At 37.6% G+C, this 12,917-nt stretch overlaps 1 protein-coding gene across 5 annotated transcripts in view; it reads left to right on the top strand.

The window, feature by feature from the left end:
• PAQR3 (progestin and adipoQ receptor family member 3) overlaps positions 1-12,917 on the top strand; it is a 44,437-nt gene that overhangs the window by 10,212 nt on the left and 21,308 nt on the right. For 2 of the 5 annotated variants that reach the window (XR_012023138.1, XR_012023139.1), the window contains exons 3-7: positions 531-686; positions 3,430-3,627; positions 6,420-6,510; positions 9,235-9,383; positions 12,007-12,122. Coding sequence is in view for 2 of the 5 variants with exons in the window: in XM_072810024.1 (XP_072666125.1) it covers positions 531-686; positions 3,430-3,627; positions 6,420-6,510; positions 9,235-9,377 (588 nt within the window). In the remaining 3 variants the exon portion in view is untranslated. Of the gene's footprint in view, positions 1-530; positions 687-3,429; positions 3,628-6,419; positions 6,511-9,234; positions 11,951-12,006; positions 12,123-12,917 lie in introns of those variants that run through there. The other 3 variants (XM_072810024.1, XR_012023140.1, XM_072810023.1) reach the window with 3 other exon arrangements.

Below are 12,917 nucleotides of genomic sequence, written 5' to 3'. Positions count from 1 at the left end.
ACTTGTATATCATAGGTGTTTGATACATTCATTGAAAATATCTAGAAGGATACCTAACCAGTGTTATCAGGGGCTACTGCTGGGGAATAGATTAAGAGGGGGGAGCTTATGTTTTTACATCGCATAATTCTATGTTCTTTGATTAACTTTTTAAAAACATGCATTACTTCTAGTGGGTACTTTTTTAAAAGGAAACTCTTTCATGGATCAAAATAAGCCTCAATATTTTTTTAAAGATTGCATTGTATAATTTTCCCACTGCTATGCTACTCTTTTAAAATTTTTATATTATAAAATATTTACTGTTTTAAATGTCTTTCTTTATTACTTTTATCCCCATTTTACCCATAAGGAAACTAAGAACTGGAGAAGAGACATGGCTTGCTTTATGGCACAAAGCCAGAATCTAAGTTCAGGTCTGTATGGCCAGAAAGCCTGGGCTTGACCTAACCACGTCCCTGAACGTCATACATGAGTTGCTTTTATTCCTTTTTGTTTCACTATGCTAAGATTTGTTCTATTTTCCATAGGTCTGTATGCTTTGCTCTGTGGGCTATCATCTTTTTTCTTGCCATCGATCAGAAAAAACCTGTCGAAGATGGATGGCTTTAGATTATGCAGGAATTTCTATTGGAATACTGGGCTGCTATGTCTCTGGGGTGTTTTATGCATTTTACTGTAATAATGTAAGTAACTTAAAACATTTTACATTCTACGTTTCACATAGGTCTTGGGTTCTCTTGCCATGGTTCCTTTGAACTTAAAACTAATGTAAACACTGAGTTAATAATGTTTCCACTGAATCCACATAGCTACATGATTCCTCAGATGCACATTACATATCTTTTATTTTTATGCATATAGAGCTGAAGTTAAATAATGTTAATGCTTAATGAAATTATGAAGCTGGCTACTGCTTTCCATTTTCCCTGATCCTTTCCTCCTCCTCTCAGTGAAAAAAAATAAAGGGTTTGTCTATGAGTGTGTTGACCCAATTCTTCATAAGAAATATGTTTTCCTTTATTTAGTCTTTTACTTTTAGGTAGGCATAGAGAGAGACGGACCAGCTGGGGGGTGAGTGACTTTAACGAATATGTACCTATCCTGAGCTCTAGATCGGCTCTACTTTCGACTCTGATGTCACAAAAGTCAGTTGTTGCCTTGTGCAAAGCAGCATTTGAAACACTGCTATCAGGTTATATAGCACCTGACCTAAAAATATTAGCCTGCTGACCTATGGAATATAACCCTCTGTCTCCTCACCTCATGTCCCAGCCAAGGAGGCAAACTGAATCTTCCACTGAGCTTGGTACATCTCACACCCTCCCATTCAGAAAGTCCTCATCATCCCTACTCTCTCTTTCTCCTGCTCTCCTACCTTACTCTTTTCTTTTTCTTTTGTCCTTTAGTTCCCCGCCCCCCTTTCAGAGCCAGGTCAGAGCTGGGGCAGTATACCTACTAGGTACTTTGAATCCTACTCACAGAAGACTAGAGCCTGTCCTCTCCACAAGCCCTCCACATGTACAGGTGCTCCAAGCCATACTCCTCAGCCTTCACTTAGTGGGAAGATTGGCTATAGCGCAGGATTCCTCTGACTTGGGAATTCCAAAGTAGGATCTTTGTCTCTACACCATAACAGAGATAACTGCTAGTAAAGTGTGAAACTAGCAAAGGGAAAAAATAAATTTGAAGTAAAAGAATTATTGATTGTAACCACTTACATGTGAGCCGTTTGCTTTTTTAGGCCTAATTACTTTGAAACATAAGCATTGAATTATATATGCAGTTAACCTTGTAAATTGGTTTGATTTTAGTAATAAACTGTCCGTATATGCTCAGCTTTCACTTACTCATTTTGCATGAAACCATTTATATCTTTTAGAAAATTTGGAATAAACTGTTAACTAGGAGCATGTGAGTGCAGTCTTGTCATATTTGAATTGTTATTCTTTCTCTGAAACCTAATCTGTTTGCTGTTTACCTTTTCTTAAACATACCTGATAATTCAAGAGAGTCATGAGACACTTCTTACAAATCTCTTTTCAGAAAATCTAGGCTTCCAAGAGAAGAGAACCCCTGGAGCTAATGATCATTTAAAGGAAAAATTGTTTTCTTTCCTCTTGTACCTAATCATTTCCAAATATTCAATTGCTGCAGTTGCTCTTTATCTTTTAAGGAATACAGTCTGCTTTGAGAATGAGATTGAAAACTCTGGACCCTCTATCCAGGGCAATGTGCATTTGGGCACAGAGTAACCAAACAATTTGACCTGTGATCTCACGAAGCTAATAACCCCACAAAAGTTCTTGGAGCCCAGTTTTAAGAATTCAGCTCTATGTGGTGCTAACTTTTAAGCTTCAACTGCTCATTTAGATACCTAAATACTCTGTGAGCCCTTCTAACTAAATATATTTTAAAATGCACATTTCATGCTTTCCCAGTTTCTCCCCACCCACACAAACACCACACCTGTATTATCTTTGCTCATTTGCTCCTTTAGAAGCCAGTTGAATGGCCTTTCATACTGGCAGCAGTCTAGCTGTCTTCCACTGCCTTTTCACACATCCAGTCAACCATTAAGATTTTAATTTATTTTTAAAAAGTCTCCTGAATCTGCTGCTCACATCTCTGTCTTCTTTGTTCAACGAGAGTCCAAACCTCCATTGTCTCTTTGGATCAGTTATTCTGATGTCTTCTTGCTGGTTTCCTATCATCACTTTCTTTTCCACACTGATGTCAGAGTTTTCTAATAAGTCAGTTTGAAAAGCAGGCCTGTCATCTCATTCTTAAAGAACCCTGCTATTCCCCCAGAGCCAACATGTTAAAGTTCCAAATCCTTAGCCTGAAAGTACGCCTGCCCTTCAGCCTGCCTTCTCAAAATCTTCCCACTGTATGTGTTGTTTCTTTTCCTTGAGAACTCCCTCTTCTCACACAATCATGTATATTCCTCAGAAATCATCTGCTTAGATACCATGTCCTCTGTGAAGCATTTATTAGCTGCTCCAGGTAGCAAGTGCCCCCTCCACTGTCACTCTAAAACATTGTGTTCACAGCTCAGTTAACAGTACTTCCATGATAACTTGTTCATGTCTGCCCCTCCCGCAGTCAAGGAGCTCACCCACTGGGAGAGTCCGTGTCATAGTCAGTTTTGTTTCTACAGGACTTCTATACCCCTGGTATATAATAGGTACTCAAAAAACGCTTTTGTATGAGTAGATGTGGTTTCTAGCAGCTCACCTCGGAATTTGGTGTGTCATCCTAAGAAACCTAACAGTTGTATGGAGCATGCCGTGTTTTCAGGAAGGAAGTTAATCATGTCTAGAAATGAAAAAATCACGTAAATAAGTTTGGAATGTACAATGTAAAAGCCAGAATTGTTTTTTCCCTTCTCTTTTTTTTAACGACAATTAAAATTTGGTTTCCTTCTAGTATTGGCGCCAAGTGTACTTGATCACAGTGCTTGCTATGATCCTAGCGGTGTTCTTTGCACAGATCCATCCCAATTACCTCACACAGCAGTGGCAGAGGCTCCGTTCTATCATCTTCTGTTCTGTGTCAGGATATGGAGTGATCCCCACTCTTCACTGGGTTTGGCTCAATGGAGGAATCGGTGCTCCTATTGTACAGGTAGGTTGAATATAGTCAATATTTTTCTCTCTTTTCTTTTTGTTCTTTTTGTTCTTTCAGTTTTACTCATTTTGGGTAAAGTACTGTAATCAGACCAGGAAGGTGGGTCTCTGTCACTTGAGAAAATATTTATAATTGCATATTGATGCCATGACTTTCACATCTATATAAATAAGTATGCCTTGCAGGAAAAAGCATAACAGCTATTTTTTTCTGAGAGGTCTTTCTGTGAAATGATATGTTCTTAATTCTCCTTCTTCTACCCTGAGTGTGTAAATACCCAAGTTCTTTTTTTTTTAATTTTTTTTAATTTATTTTTATGATAGTCACAGAGAGAGAGAGAGGGAGAGAGAGAGAGAAAGGCAGAGACACAGGCAGAGGGAGAAGCAGGCTCCATGCAGAGAGCCCGACGTGGGATTCGATCCCAGGTCTCCAGGATCAGGCCCTGGGCCAAAGGCAGGCGCCAAACCGCTGAGCCACCCAGGGATCCCAATACCCAAGTTCTTAACAGTGGAGGAGAACTTCCAAATGTCTAGCTTTGTGAGCTATGGCAGGGATAATGCCAGTTATAAAATAAGTGTGGAACTGAGAGGAATTGATCAGTTGATTGATCTTTGTGGTGGAAAAGGAGCTGGGATAGATTTTGCCTTGGATCTGTTGAGTTTGAGGTACCTATAAAGGTGTAGATGGAGTTGGGATTTAGGTCACAGTTTGAGACTACTGATCAAGATTTGAAAAATCATGACTGTCTTGGCTACCTGCCATTGGAGCATGTCCCACCCACTAAGGACAATATACTGGGAATAAAAGAAAAGCTTTAAGAGTTAGGTATTATGGGGGCAAGTTGGAATGCATTTAGGAGGTAGCTCAGTGAGAACTCCTCAGTATTCTTGAGAAAGGGATTAGAAAAAACTCAAGATCTCAGAGATCCATAAAAAAATGCTTTAAGAATGCGCGAGAGAGGGATCCCTGGGTGGCGCAGCGGTTTGGCCGCCTGCCTTTGGCCCAGGGCGCGATCCTGGAGACCCGGGATCGAATCCCACGTCGGGCTCCCGGTGCATGGAGCCTGCTTCTCCCTCTGCCTGTGTCTCTGCCTCTCTCTCTCTGTGACTATCATAAATAAATAAAAAAACTTAAAAAAAAAAAAAGAATGCGTGAGAGAGTAAACTTAAGATTTTTTTTTAACATCAGTTAAGTATGCCAGGAAATCTAGCAGAAATAATATATACTTGTTGCAGTGGGACTTTTATCTGGAAGATGGGGATTAAGTGCAGGTTTTACTCAAAAGATCATATTTTTTTAGAAGACGGGAAAACTAATAGGCTTACAGTGTACTTACGTGAAGTCAGCAACAACATGGTAGCAAGCATTTGGGTATAAAACTAGAAAAAAGGAAATTCCGTGATATAGCAAATTGAGTGGTATCATCTGGCCACTTTGTCAACTTCAGATGCTTTCTTCGTAAGATCAGGAAATTGGGAGAAAGCGAGACAGTAGTGATGAGGAACCTCATTGATCCTGATACCTGTGAAAACATCATTTCTCTACCAATTTTAACTCCCTAGAAATAAGTTAAAGAAAATACAGTGATGAGATGCAACTCCAGATTTAATTCTAACCATAAATGAACAACTGGTTATTGAGATAGAAGGGACCAAAATTTGAGATGAAGTAAACACATTCCTTTTGAGCTTATAATGACAAAGAGAACCAGACCTGCCTTCAGGCAGTAGATTTTTGAGAAAATCAGAGAAATATGGGAGCTTTCCTGTGTTCAGAAATCTTACAATAGAGATATAGTTGGGGAAGATAGTGGTTCTGCAAAATGGAAATCTAATGTGATCACAGATCATTCCAGTGAAGAAGCAAAGGGAGACTTCCAGAGAAATTCTCTAATCTGTAATTTTAAAAAGATGGGGAAAGAGAAAGATGAAAAGTTCCAGAAGGGCTAATCCTGGGAAGTAGGGTGTGGTTTTGTTCTACAATGAGAAATCCATGTTCCTTAGTATAAAAATGTAGAATTTACGAGGGTCATGATAGTTCTCACATATTTGTAGAGAGAAGTAATCTGTCTTTATTTCTTAAATAGCTTCTTGGTGAATTAGATTTACAACCAGAATTAGGAACAAAATGTATAAATTTGGGCTGGCTAATTTTCTTAGGGCAAGGAAAAGCTTTCCAACAGAGCTGAGAGATGGACTGCTTCATATAGTAGCATTTAGTAGGACCATTTGTCTGTGTTGGTAGAACAGATTTCATTGTTGGGCCAAACCTCTTGTGTCTTTTCTAGCCACAAACCCCTGGTTTTTAGTTTTTTTGCTTATTCATCCATTATTAACTCCATTCCCCATTTGCATTCCACCCATTCATCAAGGTTCCAGTTGGAGTTGGGTGTCCTTAGGACCCTCAGCCATTTTAAAGTTCTAGCTTCTTTAGTACCCCAACCTTTAGGGCACTCAGTTCCACTCCTATGGGCTATTTCCTGCAGGGAAGAAGGGAAGGAAGATAATGCCAAGCAGACACTGTGCTAGCATGGAGCTGGACAGGGGCTCCGCCTCACCACCCTGAGATCAGGACCTGAGCTGAAACCAAGAGTTGGGCACTTAGCGCCCCTGTTGGCTACAGTATTGAGAGCAGGGTTTCTGTAATTGGAGACTGTCCACAAAAGCAATTGAAATTGAACAGGCTTACATCCTATTTATGAAATCTCTGTAATCTGTGAATTAGACTCATAATAAATTAGTGATTCTGTCACAGTAAGAAGATCTGTGAAAAAATGTTTTGCTTTCCAGGACTTTGCACCCCGTGTAATTGTGATGTATGTGATTGCTCTTCTTGCTTTCCTATTCTACATTTCCAAAGTTCCTGAAAGGTATTTTCCAGGTAAGCAGCACTATTATAGTGACCTCGTGATTTATTCTAAATACATGGTGGAAGTATATGCTTCAGAATATCAAAAGTTAGATTTTCTCCAATATTATTGGTCATAGAATGGCTCTCCTGTTTAGCCAAATGTTATCTAAGACTTGAACTTTCAGAGGGCTTTCACAAACTTCCTTTCCTCCTCACTATGAGTTGAGCACAATAGATGACGTCACCACCACTTCATGATTATGAGCTAGTGACAAAGCTGGGAATCCTCTGTCTCCCAACTACTGCTTTTTTTGTGAAATACTATCAATTACCATTGACTTCTTTAGGTACCAACTCATCTTAAAAATTAATTTATATATGTAGAGATCCATAAAACAAGAAATAAGAAAAGAGACAGAGGAAAGTAAGACAATAATGAAAATAAGCCAGGGTTAGGATCACTTCACCAAATACCCATCATGAAGTTCTAAAATATATAGGCCACCAGTCTGCCTTTCAGCTTCCTGGCACCCAGTGCTAAGGGGAAAATAATATAAGTTAAAAGTCTTCACCTCCACAAGATCTACACAAACTAATAACTCAATAGGACAGATTTCCCTGATTGTTCAGTGCAAAGGAAAATAACCTTTGATAGAAAATGCCTAAGAGGACACTGGGTAGAATGAATAATGTTGTCCAAAACATGAATTTGCTTGTTTAGGAGCTTTAGATCTGGAGTCAGACTGCTTGGGTTCAAATCCACATCACCCACTTAATAGCTGCATGAGCTAAACTGAGTTACTCGTACTTTTTCAGCTCATTTCCTCATCCGAGCATGGAGATAATACTTTGTTTGATGGGGTTGTTATGAGGATTACATGCGAAAATGTACATGACCCATATAGCCAGGCTCCTCACAAGTAGTAAGCACTCAATACATGTTACCAACTATTACAATGATGATGTCCCTTGACCTCAGTCCTGTAAGTGAAAGATGTGGTTTAGTAAGAGAATGATGCAAGTCCAAGTGAGCTTTGACTTGAGTCAAGAATAACAGATTACATAGAGCAGTGATTTTTTAGTTTGGAGAGCTAGAAGTAGGGCAGTGGCTCAAATTCACGCTGCAAACTTGTCCCTCTTTCGTGGGTTAAGAATCTCTTCCATAGTGAATTGAAGATAGGATTATGCCACTTATGATATATGTTGAGAAGAAAGGATGAGAAACCCTGATCTAGAGAATGACTAGATCACAGAACCTCAGGCATTCTTCTGTGTACTTGTTTTTCACCACTGAGTTTTAAAAAAGAGTGGCATACAAAGAACCTGAGTGTAAACATTAGGATTCAAGAACATGACTAGCATATGTCCCATCCTTCAAGTAGGGCCAGAATCTTCCACAGAAAAGGTTCTGGCAAAATACATTTTTATACCACTTCACTAATTGTTCTTTTATTATTAACTTCGTCATGACAAATACATGGAGGAAACTGAACTGTGAAATTTTTCTATACTACGTCAGTATGGCCATAGTGCTTTTATGCCTTAAAATATTCATATCAGAAGTTCCCAGTTGTCTGGCATAGGATACCTTCTTCAGATGTTTTGTAACTTAACTTTTCTCCTAGATGAGCTTGACATAAAATGTGCCTTGTGTAGCCGAACATGTGACGGGGTACAGGCACGGCAGGGAGATATGGAGACTGTAGGAGATAATCGGTCTTCACAGACGAAGGTGATAGTCTCAGAGGTTCCTGAATGAGTGGCTTAGAAACTTTGTCTCGCCAGTTCCCATTTATGACCTGGCTATAGGGAAAAACGTGCAGTGGTGGTGAGATGGTAGGTGAATACTGTGAAATTAACAAATTTACACCTAATAATGTACTTTTAGCTCAGTTACATTTTTTAAAATGTAGAAACATCACGGCAGTATTTGATGGGGTCCAAAGATCCCCAAAGATGTCCATGGGCAGATTTAGGTGGATCTATCATACTTGTATTACAATATGATCAATCAGTTTTCTTTGTAATCCTCTGTATTTTGTGCTTTTTGAAAATGCATGTGTGGGCTTCACTGGACTGTCAGAGTATGCTGTGGCACCAAGAAAAGGCTAAGATCCCCTATAGAAAGGACTGTGTGAACTTATACTTTAAAATCTACATACTGTACTATTTCTGTTTCTCTTGGTAAGAAAAGACAGGGAAGGTTAGAGAATGTTTACATTACCTGACCGTAGAGGCACCATGATAAGGAAACGTGATTTACATTTAAATTTCTATAGCTCTGTATTTCATTTTATTATTTTTCAAGAAGCTTCCCACATGTTAATTATTTAATCTCCTTGGAATTTAAACCTTAAGCACCAAGAGAAATAGTTGTTAGTTGTATATGAACTAACCAAACTTAATTAAGCCATAGTTACTAATGACATTTTGCAGATTATGTTGTATATATCCAGATAGGTACAGTGCCAGACAGGGAAGACACAAGGTCAAATTCCTGAAAGTAACCAAATTAGATTTTGAAAACACAGGTGGAATAGTATTTCTGAAATTCACCAATGTCCTTAAATTAGACCCAAATATGAATTTATCCCTTTAAAAAGAATATTTGGGTTTGAATTAATCTCCTGTCTCCAGGTGCTCTGACACTGTCAAAATCTTTTTTGCTGCTAAGCCATACCTCCAACGCCAGAGATAAAAATACATTCTTATTTTAATATCACAGTCAATATTCTTTTCTACCTTCCCTTCTAGGACAACTAAACTACCTCGGATCAAGCCACCAAATATGGCATATCCTTGCAGTAGTGATGTTATATTGGTGGCACCAGTCAACAGTGTATGTCATGCAGTACAGACATAGCAAGCCTTGCCCTGACTATGTTTCACATTTGTGAATTCAGGTATGGTCACCTGGTATATTCAGTTGTTAAGCAATATGTAATGGGGAGTTGTATACCCCACTATTTCTAAGATTCACATTAGTTTTTCCTTTTTTCCTCCTATTTAATATATCACGAGTAGTACTTTATAAAAATGGAAAAATATACTTGGGAATCTGTAATAATAACTGCTTTATGGCCCTTACAACTACTAATTTGCTGCTTGTACAGAAAGTGAAAATTAGTTGGCATTTATAAGAAACATCTGAAAACAATGAATGTGAAACCAGTGTAGAGATGGTATTTATTTTACTTAACACCAGCCTAATTTCCTTAGGAAGGGCCATGATGAAAATGAGTCATCCTGAGTGATTACTTTAATAGAAGATATTTACAGTAGTTGATCAAGTTGAAGTGCCTAATCAAGGCTAGGGTTACAATAGCCTGTGCTTAAGACGACAAGCTAGGAAAGTGGTTTTGATAATCACTAGCCTTTAGATACATGGTTTGTGAGAAACTGGCACTTAAGAATGATTTTCTCTTTAGCTAAGGGCTCTTTTCTCCTTAGGAACATTGGATTTTTTGGTTTGCTAGAACAAAAACTTTAAACCTTTCCTCCTTTGAGAGAGGCATTGAGAAGAGGATAAGAACTTGCACTGTCGTTTCCCATCAGATAAAAATCAGATTCAAAACTGATTAAATGACAAGGCAACAAATTCTGTGGCCTAATAACCAAGGCATTAGCATTTAAGTTTTTAATTTCAAAGAATGTGACTTAGTTCTGTGTAATAATTGCACTCTTGCCAGTGGATCACAGATTTTTGGTTCCAAAATTCCTGTGGCAAAATAGGGAATTTCGCCTCTCTGAATTTACAGTACTAAATGTGTTAATGGATGGTTGTTCCCAATTAAATGGGTGCTACTTTCAAGGCCACAGAGTCCAGATGGCCCAGTGTTGACCCTAAAATGAACCTTAAGCCTTAGAACAAAGTCATGCAGATACCCCAAATGATAGACAGGATTATTCACCTGTACTCTAGTCTTTTCCTGTTTATGCACGTGTTAGCATTTTATTGACAACTCAGAGTATTGATGTGCACTATCTAATATTTGCATCTGAAACATTAAATTTACTCTTTATTGTATATACCTAAAAAATAGATCTCACTGCCCTAGCATACAATGCTCTTCTTGTTCTTTGGCCTTTTCATATGTACGAATTAAATCCCTTTTGAAGCAGTCATTCACAAAAACCTGTTCATTGGAATATAAAATACTCTCCAAATTTCTTAATGGGTCGACATGAACTGCTTTAAATACTGGTGTATCTTCCGCACATTGGAATTACTAAATAGCAGAAGTGCTAATTGATGATGAAGCTTATTTCCACATTGCCATTTATACATCTTCTATTACGAATGTAATTACTTTAATGTGCCTCAGTTTATGCACCTGTAAAATTTTGTATTTCTTTTCAGCATAGCGTTTTTGGAATATAAATTCTTCATGCTAGTATCTCAGCATGGAGCATCTTCCTAGTAGGCTAAGGGCGCAGTATTGTACCCCTTATGATGATGGAACACACTACTTTGGAAATAAACGCCTACTTTGCCTCTTAAGGCCACAAATTTGATCCATATGCTGAGTGATAGAAGACTTTGCTGTAATGATAATAGGATAGATTTTCCCTAAAACATCTCTTAGGGGTTTAACATTGATTTTACATAGGTATTTTGTCATTTTAGCCAAATAAAATACACCAAGTAGTTATTAATTTTAAAGTAGAAAAGTCTAGTTATTTTAGGCCTGGTACCATTTTTACTCTAAAATCTTCTCAAAATACAAAATTGAACTTTGAGTTCCATTTTCTCTTAATTTTTGAAAAACATTCCTGGTTTTTTTAGAAGTGTATGAATTATTTAATACTTGCCACCAGACTTAATAAAAAGGGCATACTGTGTTTGTTTTTTTAATTTATAAGGCATACAGGTCTAACCATAAGGAGGATTATAATATGTGAACATTTTTTGTAAGACAGCTATACTCTCCCATTTTCATCTTTACTATGATATATTTTATTATAAAGTAGGGAATGAATGAATGCGGATTGTTGTCAACTATAAACACTTCTGTATGTCAGCATTTACTGACCACTTACTGTGTGCATATCACTACTGGCAAATTTTTTAAGACACTGTTAACATGAAAGAATAACTATTTAAAAATTGCCTTGTAATAATGTATATTTAAGTTATTTTTGTCTTTATAAAGATTTATTAAATAAAATAAGATTAAAAGTACACTATTCAGCTACCATACTAAAAAAAACTGGTTTTAGTTTTACAGTGTGTAAACTATAAAAGCTCTTTACCTACAGGCTTTAGACCTACATTTTAAAATTATCTTTGGCTATTTTAAATTGTTGTGATTTATAAGGTTGTAGTTAACTCATTTGAGGCAGTTATCTTTCTATATAAATCCATTTTCAAAAGATAGTGCTTGTCTTTTTTGTTATTACACCGAGTGCAATTGAGTAAGCTGCATGGCAAAATATGTGTTATGTAAATAAACTGGGTTTACTAAATATATTAAGTGCTGCTTGTCATTCTTTATAATACATAACAGCTTTAAAATCATGTTTTAGAATCAGGAATGAAGATTCAGGGAGTATCTGTCATCTTATGGCATCCCACCTGGACAAAGTAACCGATTTGAAGATTGTGATTGACTGGCATAAAGCTGTGCAACACCATTTGGCAGGTACCTAACCTAGAGATATCCTTTGCCCTGTATTAAATGTCAAGGGGCAAAGCCTGTACTTCTGGATTCCTGCCAATTGCTGAGCTGAATACATCTGTATCCACCTGAACTCATCATTCTGGGTAATTCTAGCCCTGCCAAAATGTGTGAACAGTCCGCTCAGCTATTAGGGGAGGGACAGAAGTGTCTTTTCCATGCATTACCACAATTACTGTGTTTGTATTATTAAAAATAGGTGCAAAAAAAAAAAAAAGGTGCAGATGCTACTGGGTACCAATGTCCCCTGAAATTCGGTACCCTGCTTCCTGAGTAGGTAGTGAGATAATGACCCAAAACTGAAACTCCCCTTAAGGAAACATTTTCACAAGGGAGAGGTTGACAGCAGTAGGGGTCTCTTGTGAAAAGTGAAGATTCCCTCCTTAGAGGGTAGGAGCAATAGCCACCAAAGCTCTAGTCCTGCTTTGTAAGTCTGGGATCAAAAAACACTATATGGAACATACATGTAATTTCAGTAGTGCCAACCATGTGAAGCAAAAGCAAACTGTTTTTAAACGTACAGCATAAAATTTCAAAAGCTCATGCCTTCACTATGAGAATAATTAACTGCATCTTACAGATGATGCTAGAACTGGACTTCCTTAAAAAGGGATTTGCTGCTCAATAAATAGCTTTCATTGCAAGATCTGTTTTTCTCTATAAAGAACTATAACTGAATTTGAACAGTGGTACATTTCACACTTTGTACCATTTACTAAAAAGACACAAAGCCCTTATTTTTCCACATAATTTTAGATG

Source organism: Canis lupus, chromosome 33, assembly GCF_048164855.1.
Source record: "Canis lupus baileyi chromosome 33, mCanLup2.hap1, whole genome shotgun sequence".
Classification (NCBI taxonomy): Eukaryota; Metazoa; Chordata; class Mammalia; order Carnivora; family Canidae; genus Canis; species Canis lupus.
The sequence above is the reverse complement of the archived record's forward strand: the minus strand, read 5'-3'. Positions and strand labels throughout refer to the sequence as shown.